This window comes from Lutra lutra, chromosome 7 (genome assembly GCF_902655055.1).
Source record: "Lutra lutra chromosome 7, mLutLut1.2, whole genome shotgun sequence".
NCBI lineage: Eukaryota > Metazoa > Chordata > Mammalia > Carnivora > Mustelidae > Lutra > Lutra lutra.
The window spans coordinates 6,426,773-6,448,548 of NC_062284.1; the positions used below are offsets into that span (position 1 = coordinate 6,426,773).

General features: G+C 57.5%; 2 protein-coding genes across 7 annotated transcripts in view; one reads left to right on the forward strand and one right to left on the reverse strand.

The window, feature by feature from the left end:
• The first annotated feature begins 583 nt into the window (after nucleotides 1-583).
• Nucleotides 584-18,527, forward strand: HAPLN3 (hyaluronan and proteoglycan link protein 3). Of its 4 annotated transcripts, none has more exons than XM_047738637.1 (6): nucleotides 586-2,632; nucleotides 10,641-10,779; nucleotides 13,081-13,449; nucleotides 14,905-15,207; nucleotides 16,030-16,118; nucleotides 17,604-18,527. In XM_047738637.1, the coding sequence occupies exons 1-6, from the start codon at nucleotides 2,177-2,179 to the stop codon at nucleotides 17,613-17,615; spliced, it is 1,368 nt and encodes a 455-aa protein (XP_047594593.1). In that variant the 5' UTR covers nucleotides 586-2,176; the 3' UTR covers nucleotides 17,616-18,527. The 4 variants fall into 4 exon arrangements, with proteins under 4 accessions (XP_047594592.1, XP_047594593.1, XP_047594594.1 ...); XM_047738638.1 differs by lacking the exon at nucleotides 17,604-18,527 and adding an exon at nucleotides 7,044-7,132 and having other exon boundaries at nucleotides 2,499-2,632; nucleotides 16,030-16,929; XM_047738639.1 differs by lacking the exon at nucleotides 17,604-18,527 and adding an exon at nucleotides 7,294-7,388 and having other exon boundaries at nucleotides 2,535-2,632; nucleotides 16,030-16,929.
• ACAN (aggrecan) overlaps nucleotides 18,430-21,776 on the reverse strand; it is a 62,574-nt gene continuing 59,227 nt past the window's right edge. For all 3 annotated transcript variants that reach the window (XM_047738632.1, XM_047738635.1, XM_047738633.1), the window contains 4 exons: nucleotides 21,443-21,525; nucleotides 20,683-20,827; nucleotides 19,734-19,916; nucleotides 18,430-19,326 (listed from right to left, as the gene is read on the reverse strand). In XM_047738632.1, the coding sequence (XP_047594588.1) occupies nucleotides 19,250-19,326; nucleotides 19,734-19,916; nucleotides 20,683-20,827; nucleotides 21,443-21,525 (488 nt within the window). In that variant the 3' untranslated portion in view covers nucleotides 18,430-19,249. The remainder of the gene's footprint in view (nucleotides 19,327-19,733; nucleotides 19,917-20,682; nucleotides 20,828-21,442; nucleotides 21,526-21,776) is intronic.

The window sequence follows — 21,776 nt, forward strand, 5'->3', positions numbered from 1 at the left end:
CCTGGCAGAGCACACAGGTTCGTGGGAGGCTGCTGGCAGGGCGGCAGGGCTGTGGAAAGCTCCAGGGGTGCCTCTGCCGTTCCCCCCACCCCCCATGCTGAAGACATCAGGTAGTAGCCAGCGAGGGGCAGTGCAGGCCAGCACCTTGGTGATCTGGGAAGGAGACCGGCAGATAGAGGAGGGACGGACTAGTGGAAAGGGGTATAGGAAACCACCCTTGTATCCCAGGCCGTGGGACACAAGGTGAATTTTCTGAAACAAACTTCAGGAGCCGTGCTGTGATACACATAGGCGCCTCCTGGCAGATATGGGCCATGTGGCTGCCAAAGAGGGTGTGGCTTTGCTGGAACTTGGTGAGGAAAATTAGTCTGGAAGTGGCTCCTTCCTGAGAGCGGCCCTTGCCAGGGATTCTCAGCCAGGCAGGGAGAATAAAAGGCCCAGGCTGTGGTCTCCGAGCGAACTGGCCATTGGGGCTCCCTACCTCCGGGGAATCTTTTGTCCCACTCCTTCCTGTTTCGGAGAGCTTTTCTGGGGGGCTGCATGGATTGTGTCTGGAGTCAGTCTTCGGGGGGGGGGGAGTGGGGGTGGTTATTGGCCTCAGGACTCCCTTTTGGGAGCCTTTCCTAGCCACAAGCCTGTTCCGGCCTCCCCTGGGGACTAATGCAGTGGGAGAAGCTGCTTTCCTCCACACCTGTGCTCTGGCATGGTTCCACTGCCCCCCATCTCCAGGAATGAACTGCGCCGGGGGTTTTGCTAGAACCCAAGGAGTCCCACTTACATAGGGGGAAACAGCTTCACGGCTATCTGTCCACAAGCATTCAAGGCACTGAATGTTTGCCGCAGGCCCATCTCGTTGGCCGTACTCACAAGACCCCCACCAGGCCTGGGAGCCCTGAGGGCACTCTGGAATGGCCTAAGCCACACAGGCCCTTCTGCTCATCTCTGTAATGTAATCTTGGGTGAGTTGGCCGGAGCCTGAAAATTCCCCTCTGGAGAACCTGGGGCCCTCACTCCTGACCCTCCCCCTGGGGAGCCTAACACACACATTCACCATCTCCTCCCCAAATTTCCTTTTTCATTCCTGACCACAGTCTGGAGAGCCAGGACTGAGATTACCTGCTGGCCAGCCCTGGCCTTGGCTGGCGAGTGACATTGCATTGCTGCAGCAGAACTGACCTGCCCAGCTGTGGTCCTTCTCCCTTCCCCTGTGGTTCTCAGCCCTGGGACCCTTCGAACCCCCTCTCCCAGGAGTCCAGTCTATTTTATGTTCCTGGCTTAAATAGGGTGGAGTCATTAGGAACTTAGGTTGGAAAACCAGAGTTCACCTCTTGATTCCAAGGGGCCTTAGGCAATTTACTGAAATCTCTCTGGGCCTCAGTTCCTTTGTCTGTAAAATGGAAGTAACAGGACCAGCTCCATAGCCTTGTGGAGGCTGACAAGAGATCCCCAGATGCAAAGTCTGGGTCTTTGGAGGCCTCAAGCATGGGTCGCCCACCATCAGAGAAGCTTGCAAGAGTTTCCTAATTGGTGCTCAAGTCTTACTTCTCCAGTCCGTCTCCACTCAGAAGTCAGACGGGTCTCTCCTCCTCATGGAGGAACCTTCACTGGCTCTCTGATGCCCGGCATTCACTTTGGCCACAGTGTGCTCTCATGTGCTCCTGGCTCGTGTGTAACACACACACACAGAGGCACGCGCACATGCACCCACATGCACACAGGCATTTGAAGTGTGTTTAGGAAGACTCTGGACTCAGTGACCCTGTGACATGTGGCCCTTCTCCCGACTAGGGTCAAAGGACTCTAGGCTTTTCTGCTGAAGGAAACTGTCCAGCCCAGGACCCTTGTTGACCAGGGTGGGAACAAAACACCCTTTCCAAACAGAAGTCCTAGGAGGTGGTGGTGCCTGCCAGATGGCTGAACAGACAGCTGTAAGGACTCTGAGGCAGGGCCCTGCCCCTGTTGGAGCACCAGTCAGAATCCTGGTTGCCCCTGCTGGCTGCTGGGAGCACCTCTAACTTTGCCTTTCCTTCCCCCAAGACCATGGTTTTCTCCCAAGGTCAGTGTCCTTGTGCCTGACACTAGCTAACAGTCTGCCTGGGGATCTCATGATGGCTAAACTCATGGGCAGGAGGGAGGTCACGGACCCCTTGCCTCATCTGGGCGGTAAGCACACAGAATGTTTATCCTTCCTGCTTCTGGAAGTGGGGGGCAACCATTGCCCGCCTGCTGGGGCGGAGTGCTGGAGAGTGCTGGAGAGGGGCTCCCCCTGCTTAGTCCCGCTGTTTTTGGTAAACCAGAGTGTTCTAAGGGGACCTTCCTCAATAACGCACCTCTTCCATCTCCCACTTACCCTCTCCAAGCTGTGACAGCAACTCCTCCACATTCCCTTTACGCCCCACTAGCATCTCAGAATTGGAGCCAAGTCGGCAGCAACTCCTCCCTTTGGGCCCAGCCCTTGGAAGGGAAAGGGGCGTGTGTTCCTTTAAGGGGCTGGCCCGGCGGGAACGCGGGGGTTTGTCCGCAGCCGCTTCCTCTCAGGCGGTTCGGGATCCCCCAAATCCGCCGGCTTCCTCGGACCCGGACAGCCCTGGGCTGGGAGCGCTCCAGCCCGTCCAAGAGCCGCCTGGGGACAGTAAGTACCTGGGGGGTGGCCGGGCTGCTGCGTCCCTCTGCGGGCCGTGTCCACCCCCCAACCCCCGCTTTGGGTCTCCTGCGGGCCCCCACGTCTCCCGGGGCAGGGTAGGGGTAGCGCGCAGGAAGAGTGCCCTGGGCACCGCTGGGCTGTGATCGCCCTGGGGCGCGCCCCGGGCGCGAGTTCAGGGGGAGCAGCGCGGGGGCACGGGCAGACCTGCGCGGAACCCCAGAGCGCGCCTGGAGGAGACACAACTCCAGCGAAACCCGATGCCTCCGAGACCACTGCCCGGTCCAGCCCCTGGGGACCGCCGGATCCCTGCCGGTCTCGTGCAGTCTGGGTCCTGCAGCCTCCCGCACCGTGCGCGGCGTGCCGGGCTCTGTCCCGGCATGTGTCGGGTGCTCCGGGGTCCGCGGGAGGCCGGGGGTGGGTTGAGGGGTTAGGGACAACCCGCGGGGGCGGCAGGCGGCAGACCTGCGCCCCTTGGCCTCTGCCGCCCCCTCGGCTGTCCCAGGGATGCGCGTCGGTTTCAGGCCGCGGTTCGCGGGGGTTTCTGCCTTAGGGCAGCGAGACCAGAGATGAGGATGGAGGGCGGCCAGTAGCGCCCTGGGTGGGAGATGGGGTCGCTCCGTGAGGCATTTAGGGCCGGTGGGCAGCCAGGAAGGAAGCAGCGCGAGCGCTTGGACCCGGCTGTCACCAACTCGCTGGGTGGCCCCAGCAGCCTGTGTGACCCAGCGTGGACCGTAGTGCCCAGCGCTGACCCCCCGGGGTGCCTCTGCTCTCTGCAGCAGGGGGAGGTGATTGAGAGGCGCCCTGGCCTCTCCCCCGCGGCCCTGCGTGAGCCAGCCGGCTGGAATGCTGGTAGGAAACACCTCCGGCTTTCAGTTAACGGGGGCCGCAGGTTTCAAAGGCGCCTGTGAAGCCTTGTCTAAACAGGGGCCACCGAAGTCTGATTGTTCCTCAGGAATCCGGGGCTTGGAGAAACCTGGAGGGCAATACTACCCCCTGCCGTTGGAGGGGGGGAACGCTACTCTCCGCCGCACAAATGGGGAGAGCCTGGGGGGCCCCATCTTCCTTCCGAGTTGGGCTTCCCCTTATTCTGCCGTGGGGACGGTCCCGAGGCACGTGGTGCTGGGAAAAGCAAAGGGTGGGCGGCCAGGAGACTTGAAATTTCTCTTACCGCTGCCTGTTTACTAAAGATAAAGCCTTGAATACTTCCCTCGCCTCCATGCTCTTGGCCTCAGTTTCCCCAACTGTAGAGAAGACAATGGTGACTGCTTTCTCTCCTAGGTAGTGAGAGGGGAGAAGGATCCATCGAAATAAGGGGAGACTGCGCCTTTAACGTAGTAATAACTGCTCTATTTTGTGAGTGACAGCTTTGCAGACTTTCTCTCCCTTAATTTTCTAACCAGAGATATTTTCTGGTTAGAAGTGTTGTGACCTCCATCTGACAGACGAGGAAAGTGAAGTTTAGTGACTTCCCCTCTAATACACTGTTAGTAATTCGGGGGAACCAGAACTGAATCCTGGTGGCCAGTCTGATTCTAGAACCCGAAATCTGCCGTTACGTTCTTCTACCAATACGTACGAGCAACGGTTTGAGGAACATCTGTTGTGTGTTGGGGCTGGACACAATTCATTGTATATAATCCTCACCACGTCCTAGAGTGAGGTTCTAGATGAGGACACGGAAGCACAGAGAGGTTGAGTAACTTGCTCAAGGTCACTCAGCAGGGTGCAGGTGTGTCTTTGCCCAGGCAAAACTCCAGCTGACTTGGGGAGCCTCCCATGACCCCCACGGTAGCCAGGGTAAGGGAGCCCAGACTGTCCATTGTTTCCCTGAGTGGTAGTGGTTGACTTTCGCCTAACATTCAGGATGGTCGTTTGTTTTCAACTGCTGAGCTTTCCTGTTAATCTGCTCTGGAGACCAGGAAACTTCTGTTCAGAGAAGTCAGATCAGCCAGCCAGCAAGTGGCAAGTCTAACGGGACGCCTCAGGCTTTGTGTGCTGCCCTGGTGTCAGAGAGGCTGGGAGAGGAGGGCCAGCTTCCATCTGGGTCAGAGCCCCTGGACACTGGGCTGATCTTCAGAACTCACTGTTCTTCTTGGGACCCCTCCCCGCATTCTAAGGTTGCATGACTGCTGGGTTAGCATCCAGCAAAGAGTGGTGTCGACCAGATCACACCTCTCCATTTGTGGGAAGGGTTTGTGGGTTTATTTTTTTTTAAGGTAGGCTCCATGACCAACATAGGGCTCGAGCTCACGACCCGAGATCAAGAGTCACACGTTGCACTGACTGAGCCAGCTAGGCACCCCTGCGGTTGTGTTAGTAAACCAGAGAGTGGGTATCCAGACTGGAGAGGGGACCAAAGTAATGAAGGAGAACAAGGGCTCTTTTGGGGCACCTGGGTGTCTCATTCGGCTAAGCGTCTGCTCTCAGCTCAGGTCATGATCCTGGGATCGAGCCCCGCATTAGCCTCCCTGCTGAGCATTGGGTCTGCTTGTCCTTCTCTACCCGACCCCCCCCACACACACACCATGCACTTTCTCTAATAAATAAAATCTTTAAAAAAGCAAAAAGCAAAATTTAAGGCTGTCTTTAGCTGGAAAGAAGGAGCCAGAAGGAGGACATGTCCTAGAGCTAAGGCAGGAAGAGAGCCAGAATGGTTCTTCTAGAATGTCAGATTTGTGGCCATCCTCCACTGGAAACCCTCCAGTGCCTTCCCTTCAGCGGGCTGTGTCTGGTCCTGTGCCTCTGCCGGGGTGGGGACATAACTTCCTGCCTCCCTCCCTCTTGCTCTGCACTGGACTTCAAGCCCTTCCAGCCAAAGGCCTTTCTTTACACTTGCTGTTCCTCCCCTGGAATGCTTTTCCCTAGGATTCTCAGAGCTCACACCTTCAGTTGGTCCTCTTCTCAGGGAGGCCTTCCTGACCCATCCTGTCTCCCGCAGCACCTCTCCCCTGCTCAGCCTCCTCTGTCAACTTGCCACACTTTGGCAACACGGATGTCCCATATCCTATTTGCTGCCTGCTTCCCTCCCTGGAATGGGAGCTCTGGGAACTTCTGATTTGTATCCTGCGGGCCAGAAACTGTGCCTGGCATGGGGCGGATGTGGGACAAGTACTTGCTGAGTGAATGGGGTCCCGTTCCAGCTCCTTCATCCATCTCCTGATGAAGACCGTCACCTTAGCTATGCAACCTTGCATTTCTTTTCTGAACGATTTCATTTACTAATTTTTGAAGGGGGGAGCGCGCCTGCACACGTGCGTGAGTTGGGGGAGGGGCAGAGGAAGAGAATCTCAAGCTGACTCCCCGCTGAGCGCGCAGAGCCAGACTTGGGGCTCAATCCCATGACTCCCAAGATGACGACCTGAGCCAAAACCGAGGGTCAGTGGCCCAACCGACTGAGCCGCCCAGGCGCCCTGCAACTTAGCATTTCCGAACCTCCGTTTCCTTGTCTATACGTATAAGGAGGATAAAAATTCTGACACTGTGAAACCCACAGGCAATGACATCGGTGCAAATGCGCTGTCGAGCGGAAGGCGGTCCTCCTATAGGACAGATCCTTATGGGGGCCGGCTGGAGAGCTTCCAGTAGAGTCCCACCCCTGCCATCTTGGCCACCTGACCTTCGGACAGTTGCTTCATACCCTTGTGCTTCTGTTTACCTGTGGAGGAATTGGGGAGAGTAAAATTCTGGCTGACTAGGGTGGAGGGTCGTTCTTGGCAGGGTCAAGAGAGCTGCTGGCCATGGAAGCCCTTTAAAACCAAGGGAGTGTGGGGGGTGGGGTTTTGGAGGCACGGAAGGGGTGCCTAGGAGCTCGCTGGAGGCCCCAGAAGGTGCTACAGTCTTTCCTGCCTCAGTGCATGTTTCCGAATGATGAAGGACCTCATCCGCGACTGGGGAGAACGATGGGGGACTGAGGTCAGAGTGTCATGGAGCGGCGTTGGTCCAGGGTGATCTTTCTCAACATGCTGACATAATGGACCACTGAAACAGCATTTCTCACAAGCAAAGAGCAAACCTAAGCAAGCTATGGATTCCTTAAGACAAATGCTGACACTCCTGCAGAAAAGCACGCATACGAAGGTCACTCCCCAGGCTCTTTGCTGTTCCGAGTTCAAAACTCAGGAACCAAACAGACTTGGATAATGCAGTATGCCTTCCTACCCCACTGTCCTGCCTCTCAAGATCCAAACTCACACCATCTCAACTCAAGGATCCCGGGGTGGGGGAGGGGTGCCTGTAGGGCAGCTTCATGCAAATTTTTCTGATAAGTGTAGGAATCCCTTGGTGAAGTTGCAAAGCCATTTCCCTTGAGTTAAAAAAAAGAAAAAATGATTAAAGAAGATGGCTCCATCCTGGCTCAGATTCTTAATTTTGGCAAATCTGGTTTCTCCCGGAATCCAAGGTCCCTGAAAACCTACATCTCAGAGGAGGAAGCCCTTGACCGGGAGGTGAAGGCTGCAAAGGCTGATTGACGGGGCGCTGGGTGCCAAGGTCAGTGGAGAGAATTCACCGTGCCGATGTTCTTTATTAGGACTCTACTAGGTTTTGTCAATGTCTGGTTACAAAGCTGCATATGTTTTGAGTAATCTGTCCCAGCCTTATTTGCCCCCCTCACCTTGTTATTATTTAATTGCAAAAATCTGTTTTTTCAGGCACATCTGTATCACTTTGTGGCAGAAACACCTGCATTTGCTCGTCCCAGGGAAGCCCATTCTCACTGGAGGGCGTCTGGGCCTGATGAGCTGCTGTGAGAAGGAGGCTGGGGACATGGCAGGCGGGGACCCAACCGGCCCCTTCCCTGGCACAGGCTGCAAGTGTCCAGGGACACGGCAGGGCCTGTCACCTCCAGCTCAGTAGCAACAGCCTTTCCGTCCTGGTTCCAGACGTGGGACCTTAAGGAAGGGAAAGGAAACTCCCCTAGGAGGGCCTGCTGTGTGTGCTCTGCACACGTCACCTCTCAGAATTTGACATGGTCATTCTGGACTTTGGAGCTGGTTGTGGGTTCAGATCCCAACTCTGCCGTGTCCTCGCTGGGTGACCTTGGGCCGATGAGTTAATCTCTCTGTGCCCTTGGTCTTCCCAGCAGTACAGTGAGATACTGGAAGGTTCCACCTCCAGGGCTTGTGGTCAGGAGTAAATGAGATAGTAAGTGCTCATTAAACTCAGTTGTCAGTATTTTTAGGCCGACGAGAGCGGTCCAAGTGAGGCTCAGTTGGGTTCACAAAGAGACTCAAAATGCGGGACTTCAGTATGCTGGGACTTTGTTTCTCTCATGACACCGTGCACTGGGGGCAGTCCAGGGCTGCTGGACCTGGCTTTGCTGTTCAACCCATGATTTACATTTCTGAAACTAAAGTGGGACCTCTGGTCGCCAGCAGGTGGAGGGAAAAAAATGCCAGGGAACGGGATCCTTGTTTTAATCCAAGAGCTGTGTGTGGCATGTGTTACTTCGCTCACTGCCGTTAACCAGCACGGAATCCCACAGCCCCTCTTCGCTGCAGAGGGAGGCTGAAATCACAGCTTCGTGCTGGCCGGTCACGCGCTTCTCTAGAACTAGGTTACTGTAGAGAGAAGTTGAGCATGTGGGTGAGACATAGCTCATGGTGAGTTTTAGGAGGTTCATTTCACACACGAGGAAACCTGCCTAGAATCACGCAGCGTGTAAGGAGTGGAGATGGAGTTTGAACCCAGATCCTCCCATCCCCGGACTTCTGTACTAGGTTGTGGACTGTGCTGCCTGGTGGGGCTGCTCTGTGTCACCTGGGGGCTTCTCTTTGCCAAGAAGCAAGAGCTCAGAAGGGCCTTGTCCTACAGCCGTGCTTGGCACGGAGGGGGCTTTGGGGCTCAGATCTCCCCCAAGAGGCCTAGAAGAGTAGCAGATTCTACGTGTCAGCTTTCCCCGAATCTGCTTTTTCTCCAGCAAGGGCTCCTCACTGTCCTGGAAGCAAGAAGGTTCCCTGCTCAATTCCACCACCCTTCCTTGCAGATTCCATGCTTTCCTCGTTTTCTTTTTAAAGATTTTACTTAAAGAGACAGTACGAGCTGGGGCAGAGGAGGGTGGGAGTGGGGAGAGAGAGAAGGACAAAGCAGACCCCCCTGTGGGGCTCCATCCCAGGACCCCAAGACCATGACCCAAGCCAAAGACAGACGCTTAAGTGACTGAGCCACCCAGATGCCCCATTTCTTATTCTTTTCTTTCCCCCTCCCTTCTCCCCCACCTCCCCACTCTGGTCTCTTTTTGCTGTTCTCCCGCACTCTGGTCTCCATACAACAGGCATTCATGGGCCGCAGCCTTGCAATCATAGCAAAGGGGCAGTTCTTATGTTCTGCTTTGTCCATTTAAATTATACCCTAAGCCTGTTTCCACATTGCCGCATGATAATCATGGTCGTACTTCCAGATGCCCACTGCGCCATGGCCTTGCCGCCCCACTGTCCGCCTTCAGCACAGGCCCTGGAGGGGTACTTCTGACCTTGTGGCTCCTCTGCTTATGGCCGTCCCTGGCACCATAGGACCTCTGGGACCAAGGCGGGAGGGAAAAGCCTGGTCTGGAGACCGAAGGGCATCTAGATGCTGGGCCCGCTGACCCTTCTCACCACCTCTGCCCTGGATCAGCTAGGGTTTTGGCTGGAAGCAGAATTCACCCCGGTGGTTCCAATAAAAAAAAAACTTTAATGAGGAAGAACCGGTTGACTTCTAGAGAAGGGGGTGGGGGGCAACCCACGAGGGAGTGGAAGACACAGACACAAGCAAGTTCCCTGCCCCCAGGCCTGGGAGGGGCTGCGGGAAGGGGAGGAAACGTGTTACACACCCCAGGAGAGCAAGTGCTGGGGAGAGGAGCCCACTGCAGGGCTGTGGTCACAAGGCAGCTTCTCCTTCCTCCTGTCCCTCTGCTGTGGCTGCCTCCTGTTGGCCAAATCCTGCTGGAAGCCAGAGGCCAGGACCCCGGAGAAGCTTCACAGGGACCAGTGCGGGCAGAGGAAAGCACAAATGGGAGAACTTAGAGCACATTCCCAGCCCCCCATGGGTTCTCTCTGGCCTCTGGGCCTTTGCATTTGCCGGGCCCCTGCTGGGCACACCCCAGCGTCCTTTCCACCTAGCTAACTCCTGTGTCTTCAGTCTCTTTTCCTGCTCCTTTTCTCTACCCCACCTCTGCATTCCCCACACAGCATCCAGACTCCTGCCCGTGACTCTACCCCGTCTAGGCACTAAGTTCCTCCAAGGCTACCGGTCTTTTAAATCAAGGGCTCAGCAAATGGCAGCGAGGGGGGCGGGGAAAATGAGGGGGAGGTGAGGGAGGCACTATTAGCCTTGGGTGCAAAATACACCTGGGGAGGAGGATCGGTGTGTACCAAAAAACCTTGGTCATCAAGATCTAATATTTAATGCAATATTTAAAAAACAACCCAACAAACAAACTACAGCCCAAGGCCTAGTTGCCTATTTTATTTGCGTGTCCACGGAAACTGGGATGGCCCCCAGAAGTGCTCTAAGCGTGGTGTTGGCTTTTTTTTTTTTTTTTTTTGATCTTGACTCAGTATAAGAAATCTGTGGGGTCCCTGTCACCCCCCAGCAGCGGCTCAGGACCGAGACAAAAGCTGGACAGTGCAGGACTCCCCTCACTAAACATGAATTCACCTGAGATTTTCAGTCTAGTCTGGGCTCTTCGGTGCTCACAACTTTCTGATCCAATCGTGCCGTCTGAAAACTATGGATCCTGTCTTATCGTCCTGTGTAATTTTCTCCGCGGACTCCATGCTTCCTCCTCACTCCTCCCTAGGCTCTGCTGGCTTGCTTCTGGCCCATCTGGCCTGGGGAGTGCCGTCCCCCAAGGGCAGGGACCTGGGCTCACTCCCCTCTGTCTTCTCAGCTCTGAGGACAGGGTGTGATGATCCGTAATTACCAGCTGAGCGAGTGAATAAGTGGGTGCTGTGACCTGGGGGTCCCCGGACCCCAGCAGCGGGCTTCTCTCATTGGCTTGTTTCTCTTCTCTTCCCAGCCTGCCCCGGACACCCTCCGCGCCATGGGCCCACTGCTCCTGGTCCTGCTGTACCCGCTGTCCTGTGTCTCCGGGCTGTCTTTCTACAATGGCTTCTACTACTCCAACAATCCCAGCTCCTGGAACAGCCACCGCGAAGGTGGGCGGCCTCCTGGTTCTGACTCTATGCCTCGCCCGGGTGACCAGGACCTCTCCGGGCTCCTGCTGGGATAAGGAGGCTCCAGTGCGGGACAGGGGACAGGGCGTGGAGCCTGCTGCCCCTTCCCCCTCTGGGTCCTGAAGCAGACCAGGCGCATTTCTAAGTCGAGGCCAGGGACGGTCCAGTTACTCTGTTTGCTAGTCCCTCGGGCTTGGAGCGCGTCAGAGCCGAGTGCACTTAAAGACAATCTGTGCGCTTCTGGACACTCCCGAAGTCCTGCTGGTTTTCCGAGATCCAACTTAAGTGGATCTCCCCCGTTGTCCCCAGGGGAAAAGGGGGTTTGAGATTAGAGAGATGTGAGTCTGAATCTTAATTTTGCCACTTTGTACCTAAACAGCTTTGGGCAGGTGACTTTTTTTAGGCGGGGGAGAGGCAGAGGGAGAGAGAATCATCAGCAGGCTCCTTGCTCAGCACAGAGCCCGACGCGGGGTTCAATCTTACAACCCTGAGATCACGACCTGAGCCAAAATCAAGAGTCAGATGCTCGACAGACTGAGCCTCCCAGGCGCCTCTGGGCAGGTGACTTTTTAGTTAGCAGCTGTGTACCTACTATGCGCCAGGCACGCTTCTCGGTGCCGTCCGTACGCTGCCTCATACAATCCTCAAAAAACCCTGGCATAGTGGCAAGGTTGACAACCAGCACCGTGAGGGCACCCGCCACCCCACGCTGATGGGCAGCCCCGAAAGCAGATATTGTGGATTATTTCATTTCCTAGATGAGGAAACCGAAGCTCACAGGGTTGAGCCAGCCTCCCAGGGCACACGGATCCTAAGAACCCGCCCTGAGATTTGTCTGTGGCAGACTGGGGACCCAGCCCGCCAGTCGTGCCATGAGCCTCCCTCAGGCTCTCGGGGAACACGTGCTCCTCACCTTTCCCTGTGCCCTGTGGCCACTGATGGACCCGAACTTGTGTCTGTGTCGCTCCAATCTAAGTCTCCGGGGTCACATCTCCCTCGGCCCCCTTCTAAGAAGACACGTGTGACTGCAATCTGTAATCCAGGCTCCTCTCTTTCCCGTAGAAGGCAGCTCCCATGGGTGCCAGGAATTAGGACCCGGCTCTCACGGGTGTCACTATTTGGCCTTCCACCCTCCTCGTCCCCCAGAGTTTGTGAGACAATCGCAACTTTACTGAGATTCAAGGAAACTTAAAAACTTAAACTTTCTATCCATCCTGTCACCGCTTTCCCTTCAGTCCCTGAATATGTGCGCACAAAATCACCAATAATCCCCCCCACCGGGGGGCACTAACATGTCCCGTGGGTCCCTCCCGCCTTTGAGAGACGATAGAGAAAATTCTTTTTCTCCTCCTGCTCTACATGTGGGCTTGGGAATCTCCCTGCCACTTCATAGAATACAGTGTTTTTCCAGGGTCAAGGAGTGTCTGCTCTGTGTTTATTCGTACCCAGGAGGCCTGCTGGTACATATGTATAGGATTAGATGTATATCGTCTCCACCAGAAGTCCCGACCTCCTCTCACCTGCACTTCTAGGCGTTTGAGGAGCATCAGGGAGAACAGTTGGACAGAAAGTGAAGGGCAGGCTGTGCTCTCCCGCGGCCACCGTGGTGGCTCTCTTAGGGAGAGCTGCGTCCTCGCCAGCCGCCTGAGAAGGAGGTGCTCTGGGGCCTGCTACATCAGGTAGCTTCTTAGGCACAACAAACTGAGCAGTTTAAGGCAACAGTCATTTTTAGTGGTTTTTTGGTTTTGTTTTGTTTTGTTTCTTTTTTTGGTTGTTGTTTTGGCTCGTGATTCCAAGGGTCAGCATTCTGGGCTGGCGTCCACATCCTCGGTCCCGGCTGTGCTCACTCCGTTGACTGTGCCTGCAGTCGGTAGGACAGGTCAGCTGGGAGCTGGTTGGTCTAGGAGGGCCCCAGCTGTGAGGGCTTGTCTCTGCTCCCCGTGGGCTCTCCCTCTCCAGCAGGTGCACCCAGGTTCATTGTCGTGGGGGTTGGCAAGGTTCCGGGGAAGAGTGGACCCAGGCTGAGAGCAGGCACAGGGAAATAGTCACTTCCGTCACGTTCATGTGGTCAGAGCAAGTGGCACGGCCAGCAGGGATTTAAGGGGGAGGGGAAATGACGTCCCCTCCTGATAGAAGATGCAAAGCCGCAGTGCAGAGTGCGTGGAACGGGGAGGAGCAGAGCACGGCCATCCCTGCAAGGTGTGACTCCCGAGGCTTGGGCGGTCCTCGCAGGGGCACGGGTGGGCTGGAGCAGGCCCCATTGGCACCCCATCTCTCTCCCAGGCATCTTCAATGGGGTGAAGCTGGTGGTAGAGACGCCCGAGGAGACCCTGTTCTCACACCCGGGGGCCAACGTGACCCTGCCCTGCCGCTACCACTACGAGCCAGCCCCGCTGTCCCCGAGGCCCGTGCGCGTCAAATGGTGGAAGCTGTCGGAGAACGGGGCTCCCGAGCTGGATGTGCTCGTGGCCATCGGGCTGAGGCACCGCACCTTTGGGGACTACCGAGGCCGGGTGCGCCTGCGGGAGGATGGGGAGCGAGAAGCGTCCCTGCAGATCCGGGACGTGCGGCTGGAGGACTCTGGGCGCTACCGCTGTGAGGTCATCGACGGGCTGGAGGACGAGAGCGGCCTGGTGGAGCTGGAGCTGCGGGGTGAGGCCCCCGTGGGTGGGCAGGGGGTTTCGTGGGGGCCTGGGCCATGGGGAGAGGGCCCCGAGAAACTGTCTAGAACTCTGGCCTTAGACAGCCATACAGTCCTCAAAACCACCTCACGGGGAAGCTACTGCTGTCATTGCCCCCATTTTACAGATGAAGAAACAGAGGCACAGGGAGGCCAGGTAACTTCCCTAAGATCATACTGCCCACAAAAGGGAGCATAGGAGTTTGACCCCCCAGGCAGTCAGGCTTCAGAACCCACCACTCCCCTGGCTCACACCTTACTCAGAAGGCAACAGGAGCTGAGGCTCCGGTGGGGGGTTGCAAGTGGCACAAACCAAGGAGGCCACCCCGTGTGAGTGGCAGGAGTGGTGGGCCCTGGGGCCACGCGGCTGAGCTCTCGTCGTGTCCCAGAGGAGTGCCCTCCCTACTCAGGCCCGGAAGCAGACCCCACACAGCCAGGTTTTCTGACTTGACGAGAGAAGCATATACTTTTATGCGAAATCTCTGTATTTTTCTGTAAAATCTTCTAATGAAAAAAAAAAGCAAGAGTCATAACTCTGTTTTGTGCAAACCATCCAGAGCTCGCACACCAGACCTTGTGTGTGGGCTCCCCGGGGGCAATCTCTAGGGACAGTTACCCTCTCTGTCCCTAGGACGGGCTGGGTGTCCCCATACCTCTCCTACCTGTGAGGGAGGCAGCTGGGAGGCATAGAGGACCATGTTCTGGTTCCATACCCGGCCCGCCCCAGCTGTGGCACCCTGGGTAGCCACCCCATCTCCTCGGAGCTCTGTCCCCTCCAGTGTGAAACAAGGGCCTCTTCCGCCTCCTTGAGAGGAGATGAGGATAAAAGGCAAGTCAGGGACCTTTCTCATCAGCATCCCGGTCTAGTCTAGACAGCGGGTAGCGGGGTCAGATTCCGCACCCCTGATGTCGGGTATGACAAGGAGGGGAGGTCTGTGTGGTCAGGGGAGAGTCCCCTGCCAGCTCCCAACCTGCTCACTGTGTCCTCATGTGATGGAAGGGGTGTGCGACTTCTGTGGGGTGTCATAGAGGAACACTGGTCTCATTCACAAGAGCTCTCCCCTCATGGCCTCAGTCCCTCCTAGGCCTCGCCTCCAGAGACCATCCCATTAGGCCTTGGGATTTCCACAGAAAGTAGGGGGACACACTGAGACCACGGCACTGGGGCTCTTGCAGCTGCTCTGCAAATTCGGGGGTATGTCCATTCTATACGTGGGGACATTAATTGGCTGAGTCCTTTGTGACCTTCATGAGCTAGTCTGTGTTTCCTGAGTACCGCCGTGTAGCGGCCCAGTCCTAGGAGGGCGGCGGGAAGCAGACATAGACTCCGCTTCGGACCTGGACGTGGAGTGGGGATGCAGAAACTGGAGTCTCCAGCCCACCGGGCCCCTGCGCACCCCTCAGACCTCTCTTTCCTCCCTCCCCAGGCGTGGTCTTTCCCTACCAGCACCCCCGAGGGCGCTACCAGCTCAACTTCCATGAGGCCCAGCGGGCTTGTGAGGAGCAGGACGCGGTGGTGGCCTCCTTCGAGCAGTTGTTCCGGGCCTGGGAGGAGGGCCTGGACTGGTGCAATGCGGGCTGGCTGCAGGACGCCTCGGTGCAGTACCCTGTCATGCGAGCCCGGGAGCCCTGCGGCGGCCTGGGCCTGGCCCCTGGTGTGCGCAGTTACGGCCCGCGTCACCACCGCCGGCACCGCTATGACGCGTTCTGCTTTGCTCCTGCCCTCAGGGGTGAGTGCGTGGGGCCGGGGTGGGGGTGGGAGGGCAGCCTCTGGGGAGCCTTGGGAACCCTCTGCCCGCACTGCCAGCACCTTACCTGGAGGTCTGGAGTCCTGCAGGGCTGGAAGCCACGTTTGGCTGCGTTTTAGGGCTTTGCTGCTGCTTCATGCCCATCACAGGTTTACTTGGTCATCGGATCTTTTTTGAGGGCCTCCTGTATGCTGGGGCCACACTAGGGTCTGGGTATCCCAGACAAACAGAGCATGGTCTGTCCTCATGTTGATTTCACGGGAAAATCAACAAATAAAAAAGGAAATTGGTTTGTTGTCACATCCCAAGCATTCAGAGAAGTGTCCGGCACATAGGTACCCAGTAAATGATTTTTTTTAAGATTTTATTTTTAAGTCATCTCTGCACCCAACATGGGGCTCGAACCCACAATCCCAAGATCAAGAGTCACATGCTCCACCCACCGAGCCAGGCAGGTGCCCCTGGGACTCAGTAAATGATTGGGTGAGCGAGAGACTCTGATTGGAGCAACTAGGGGTGGTGTCCGCTCAGGGTGGAATTAGGGAAGGGAGAGGTGGAGTACAGACATGGTGGGAGGGACCCTGGCGCTCTAGCAGGTGGGATGGAACCCTCAGGGAGGGGGTCAGAATTGGGAAGGTACCTCCCCAAAGGACACATGGCCAGTGCCCGAAGCCTCGTGGTTCCCTGGGTTCATCATTGTCAGGTCTGTCTGAGGAGGTCAGACGGGTGGGCGTTTCTGCGGGCCCCACTGTCCTCTCAGGCTGCCCCCCTACCGCCCAGCCCTCACGCCCCACTTTCCCACAGGGCAGGTGTACTACCTGGAGCTCCCTGAGAAGCTGACCCTGGCAGAGGCAAAGGAGGCGTGCCGGGAAGACGGCGCCCGCATTGCCAAGGTGGGCCAGCTCTTTGCCGCCTGGAAGTTCCGCGGCCTGGACCGCTGTGACGCTGGCTGGCTGGCGGATGGCAGTGCCCGCTACCCCGTGGTTCACCCACGTCCCAACTGCGGGCCCCTGGAGCCCGGCGTCCGAAGCTTCGGCTTCCCGGACCCGCAGAGCCGCGAGTACGGCGTGTATTGCTACCGTCGGCGCTAGTCCCTGGAGGGGTTGCCCTGCTCTGCCCCCTCCCGTCTCACGCTGTATTTATTGAGTGGGTGATTTTCTCTAGGGGGTTGGGGCAATTTTTGTATTGTTTTTATACTTCGCAAGTTAAATTTTTTTTAATTACTTTTTTTTTTTTTTGTAAATCCAACATTGCAAATCCTCCCTTTGTTCTGGTGGATACCCCAAGGCTCCCCGCTTCTGGGAAGCCCTCTGCCCCTCTCCTCCAGGCCGGTGGAGGTTCGTGGGCTCACAAGGGCTCTTGAGCGTCACTGAGCGCTGCCCTGAGCGTACGATGACACGTGGTGGCTGCTGCGCTCCCCGCACCTTAGCCTGGGGGAGGGCAAGGGTGTCCAGGGGGCCCTGGAGCTGGGCATCGTGGTCTCCTGCCTCTTCCTCCCCCTCTGAAGAGCTGCTGGCCCAAGTCAGCATGGCTGAGGAACTAGCACTGGAAGCAGGTCCCCAGGCTTCTACGTGAAGTCCCAGGAAAGGGAGAAATTTCTCTCTCCAAAAAGTCTGTATTTTGTTCTCCTTTCCCCCTGCTCAGGGAGTTGTCCTCAGGGGCGTGCGCTCTCTTTGGACAGTAAATGCTGCTGTGACCCCTGTCCCTGTGTCCAGCTCTCTGCCTCATTCAGTCCTGGTGTGCACCCAGCTCCTTTTCCAGGGAGAGTGGGGGGGCAGCACTATTTCGGGGAGCTCTGTGGGCTGCACCTTCCGGCCCCGTGGTTCTGGTTTGCCTGCCCTGTGGCTCCGTGCCCTGGGCACTGGCCCAGCTGCTGGAGCTCCAGCCTGCTTTTCCACTGTCTGCACGCCTGGGCTGCATGCCAGTGGGGGCCCAGAAGAGAAGGATGCACCTCTCAGGACACAGAGGAGGCTGTGCTCCCCGCCACCTGCCCCAATAGGATCTTGGAGACCAGTCCTCTCTGTGTCTCACCCTCTTCCCCCGGCCCCCACCCCATCTTCAGGAAAGCAGGCCTGCCTGTGCCCAGGCACCCGTCTGCCACTCTCACTAGGTTATGGAGTCTGTTCCGCATGTGCGCCTGTGCTTCTCAAAGCATGGCCAGGCAGCACCCCTGGGGAATTATTAGAAATGCCAGTTTCTGGACCCCACCCCAGACCGGCCGTGGGAGAAACTGTGTTATCACAGACGCTCTTGATTCTGATCCAGGTTTGAAAACCACAGATGTTGTTGTACTCCCAACTGATCATCTAATCACTTACACAATTACTGAGCCCCTTCTATGTGACCATCATTTACTTTTGTCCACTCGTTGTTTCCAGACTCATGGGTAATCTGGACACGTGCGTATGTTCACCTACAAATACTCGACCACACGAACACACGCCCAAGAAGATACCAGCAAACTCACAGCAGCACGCACTAACCAGCGCCCGGACTCCTTCCCAAACACCGACGCAGGGGCTCACTGAACAACTGAGCCAAGCAGGGGGCCCCCATCTGGCCTCCTAAGGAGCAGGCTCGTGGGGGGACCGTCCCCTGCCTCCACTCAAGGTCTCCTGAGGGAATCCATAAGCCATTGTAATCGATTTTGTTGATATCCTATGGCCTCCATGAGGGCAGGACGCCCAGACCTTTTGGCTAGTGGCCAGCCAACTAGCTAAGCACAGATATGTGCAGGCAAGATGCCCCGTTCCCAGACTGTCTGCGGCTGCTTCTGCTCCCTCTTCTCAATCCTGATGGGCCTCTGCTCGTGACTCGCTCCACCAAGCATCTCCTAGGGGAGCAGTGTGCGATCAAAGAACCAAACTATGCAAAGTAACCAGATGTCCCATTTGGGTGGGCGTTTGACAGTACATGCGTGTGCACGCACACCCACACCCACACCCACCCACCCACACACACACACACACACACACACACACGGCCCATCAAAGGCACAGGTGCCCTCACAGTAACAGAGTGCAACAGGTGTGACTGTTCCAGGCTTCGTGAACAGACAACAGTCACCCAATTTGGGATCCTTTGCTGGAAACACATCCCAACTGCCCCCATTCCTAAGGGCCCCTTCGGTCGACCTCAGACCCTGGTTGCCTTCTCTTGAAATTTAAAAAAAGGGAAAAGAGAAGAAAGAGATCTCTTCCAATGTCTTTATTATTATAATTATCATAATCTTTAGTTTTCAAAAATATAAATAGGTGCACGGAACTCTGGTGCCTGCACCGTCCCGGGGGTGGGGGGTGGGGGGAGGGGAGGGGTGGGGCGGCGCTCCCGCTGGGAAGGAAGTGACCTCCCCACCCAGCCCTGCCGAGAGAGATGTACACCTGCTCGGGTGGGAGACCCGGGTGAGAGGATGCTGGAAGAGGGACCCTGGGAGGGAACCCGACCCCCACGCAGCGGAAGATCCCTCCACGGCTCTCTCCTGCCCCCTCACCTTCAGCGGAGGCCGCCCCCTCTCCCCCAGGCTTCTTCCCCCACACAGAGGGTGCAGCTCTCCTTCCTCCAATACATTCAGCTGCCATCCGGTCCCAGCTCCTCCTTCCCCTTCCCCCCTCCCCCCTAGCTCTCCCTGGAGGTGGAAGAACGGACGATTGCACTGCTCTTGGATAAAGTCAGGAAACAAAAAATAATCTTCTTTATTTAACTTAACCCTTCCCCTTCTCCCCCTGTCCCTGCACTGGTCCCTGGAAAGGCACAACGGGAGATTGAAGAAATGTCTCTAAACTCAGTCCACGGGTTACAATACGTTTGCTTGGCTTTGGCATTGGGGGGGGGGAATCAGATGCAGTTTTGGCAATTGGGGGGGTGGGGGGGCGGTTGCATACACAATGTGGGATTTGTTTTTCTCCTTCTTTAATGGAATTCCTTATATGACGGAAAGCGACAAGAAGGGGACACCATTCGGGTGGGACGTCAGTCTGGCGAGGCTCCTGGGCTCAGCATCCTGGGCGCGTCCTGGAGGCTCCCCTCAGTGGGCTGTGCTGGGGCGGCTCCTCCGTGGGGCCCGTGGGCTCCGCTTCTGTAGTCTGCGCTTGTATGTGGAGGCTGGGGTGGAAGGGAGACCAGAAATCTTGACCGCTTGCTCAACAGGGAGCTGGGGCAGCCCAGCCTCTCCCCACGGGTCCCTCCTCTTCTCTTCCCCTTCCCCGCGGGAACCACGGGCTCAAGAAGGCAACGTGAGGCTTCGCCCGGTTTCTGGTTTTGATTTTTTCTTGGCACCAACTTGGGCGAAGGGCCTTTGAGCCGGTGTTGAAAAGGAAAGCAGGCCACCTGCTTTTTCCTTGGAGAGCGAGCCCTCCCCAGGGGCAGAGGGAGTGAGTGTGAGGGAGTGAGGCCCCGGACAGTGCCGACAGCTGGTGCTCAGGCCCCCCCGGGAGAGAGCAGGGGGACCCGGTGCCGGGATCTAACACTGTGCCCAGCCAGCCAGGGTCGGGGGTGGGGGTGGTGCTCACGGTCTGTGCAGGTGACCCGAGGCTCCTCCCAGTGCCCGCTGGGCTGGCAGCGGATGGTGGGCACGTGGCGCTGGACAAAGCCCTCGGTGCACTGGTACCGCACCAGCGAATTGATCTCATACCGGTCCTTCTTCTGCCCGAAGGTCCTGGCGTGTTCCACCACGGGGGGATCGCCGCAGGCCACTGAGGGGCAAACACCCTTGAGAAAGGGCTCTCAGAGGGTCTCCCGTGATGGCCCATGCCCATGATGAGCCGGTGCAGCCCCCTCTGGCTGTGAGGAGACAGCCCAGAGCCCAAGGAAGGGACACATGGCCCTGAGCCGTGGCTGCTGGCAAAGGGCCGTTTTCACACCGTGCTAAGCATCTGGGCCCCTCTGTGATTTAGGGCAGCAGGGGCAGGAATAGAAGGAGGGTCTCGAGGGGACGAGGGAAGGACAACAGGGAGGGAAAAGAGTGGGAAAAGGGGCAAGAGCCAGGCAGACGTCCTGTGACTTCTTCATGAAAATAGCGGGACAGATAGGAGGCCTGGGCAGGGCACAGGAACCGGAGAGCCATGTTCGACCAGTACCACCGTGTCCGCAGACTCTGAACAGAGGATCGGGACCTGACCACTGACAGCTCTGGGGACCCCGAAGAGCGCTGGGCTGCCCACCCAGGGCAGTCCTCGCGTGTGACTTTCTGTACAAGTGCCCAGGGGGCTGTGTGTGTGGGAGCCGGTCTGTCCTCCAGCCTGGGACCCTCGCCCTCCCTAGGAGTGGGCCTGCTCTTGCCACTGGCTCCGGGACGCTGGCACAGGGAGAGCCCCCCACGCCCGGACCAGCGCGTCTGCCTGCTGGGCGGTTAAGGGGACAGCAGCACCCAGGAGGCCAGGACATGTGCCCCAGATCCCACAGCAGGAGCCCCAGGGCCTGACCTCAGCCAGGCTGGGCCGCTCCAGGGTGGCCGCTCACCTGTGCCCTTTTTACACGTGAAGGGCAGGTGGTAATTGCAGGGCACGTCGTTCCACTCCCCCTTCTCGTGCCAGATCATCACCACGCAGTCCTCTCCGCTGACGAAGAAGTTGTCTGGCTGGTTGGGGCGCCAGTTCTCAAATTGCTGGGGGGGTGGGGGTTTGGCAGGGGTGAGGCTGAGGCCGGAGCTCCGTCTGACCCCTGCCTTCTTCTCTGTCCCTGATGAGCCCATGCCACTCCTCCTCCATCGGGCCAGCAGGGGCGGGCCTCACAGGCTGCCTCGCTTGGGTAGGACTGGGCGGGGAAGACGTGGCTCCCAGGTCCAGACTATCTCCCTAGGCTTCTCCCTCAGGCCTGGCCCTCGGGTGGAGTCCGCTTCTCTCACCCTCCAACTCTGTTCCCATCCACCTCTTCCAGGAAGCCTTCCCTGACTTCCTCTGCTGAGCTGCAGCATTACTTTGTGTACTGTCCCTTGGCATCTAGTCACTTTCTGTGGGCCTGCCTCCTTGAGTCGACTGAATCCTCTGTGGGCAAGGAAGCCCTTAAAAGCCTCCGTGTCCCCCTTCTGCTGGTGTGCCTGCGTTCCGTCATCGTCTGCCTCACCCCTCCTTAATGCTAGTGTTCCCCGACCCACCCTGTCAGAGAGGACTGAGATGCAGTCCCGGCCCGCAGGGCTCCCAGCCCAACAGCGGTTCAGTGGGTGCCTCTATTCCCCTCCTCGGGGCTGCCAACTCTCCCCAGTGTCCCTGGCAGATCTCACCAAGGAGTGTCCGTCTGACCAGCGGAAGTCCCCTTCGATGGTCCTGTCATTCAGGCCGATCCACTGGTAGTCTTGGGCGTTGTCTAGAGAGAAGCGTGAGGGTTGGGCACGGCGCTGGACACCCTGAGGATGTCTGAGAACTTGTGCGCACAGAGCCAGAGGGGGATGGGGGAGTGGCAGGAGGCGGGTGGGCTCCTAGGACCAGGCCACCTGCTTCTAGGGCCCTGACACGGGTCTCAGCATATGCACATTGGGAATGTGCTTCGGACCAGCCCCCAAGCTGGCACGACTGGCAATACCAACTCCCTAAGGTTAGTCTGCGGCTTCAGGGCGC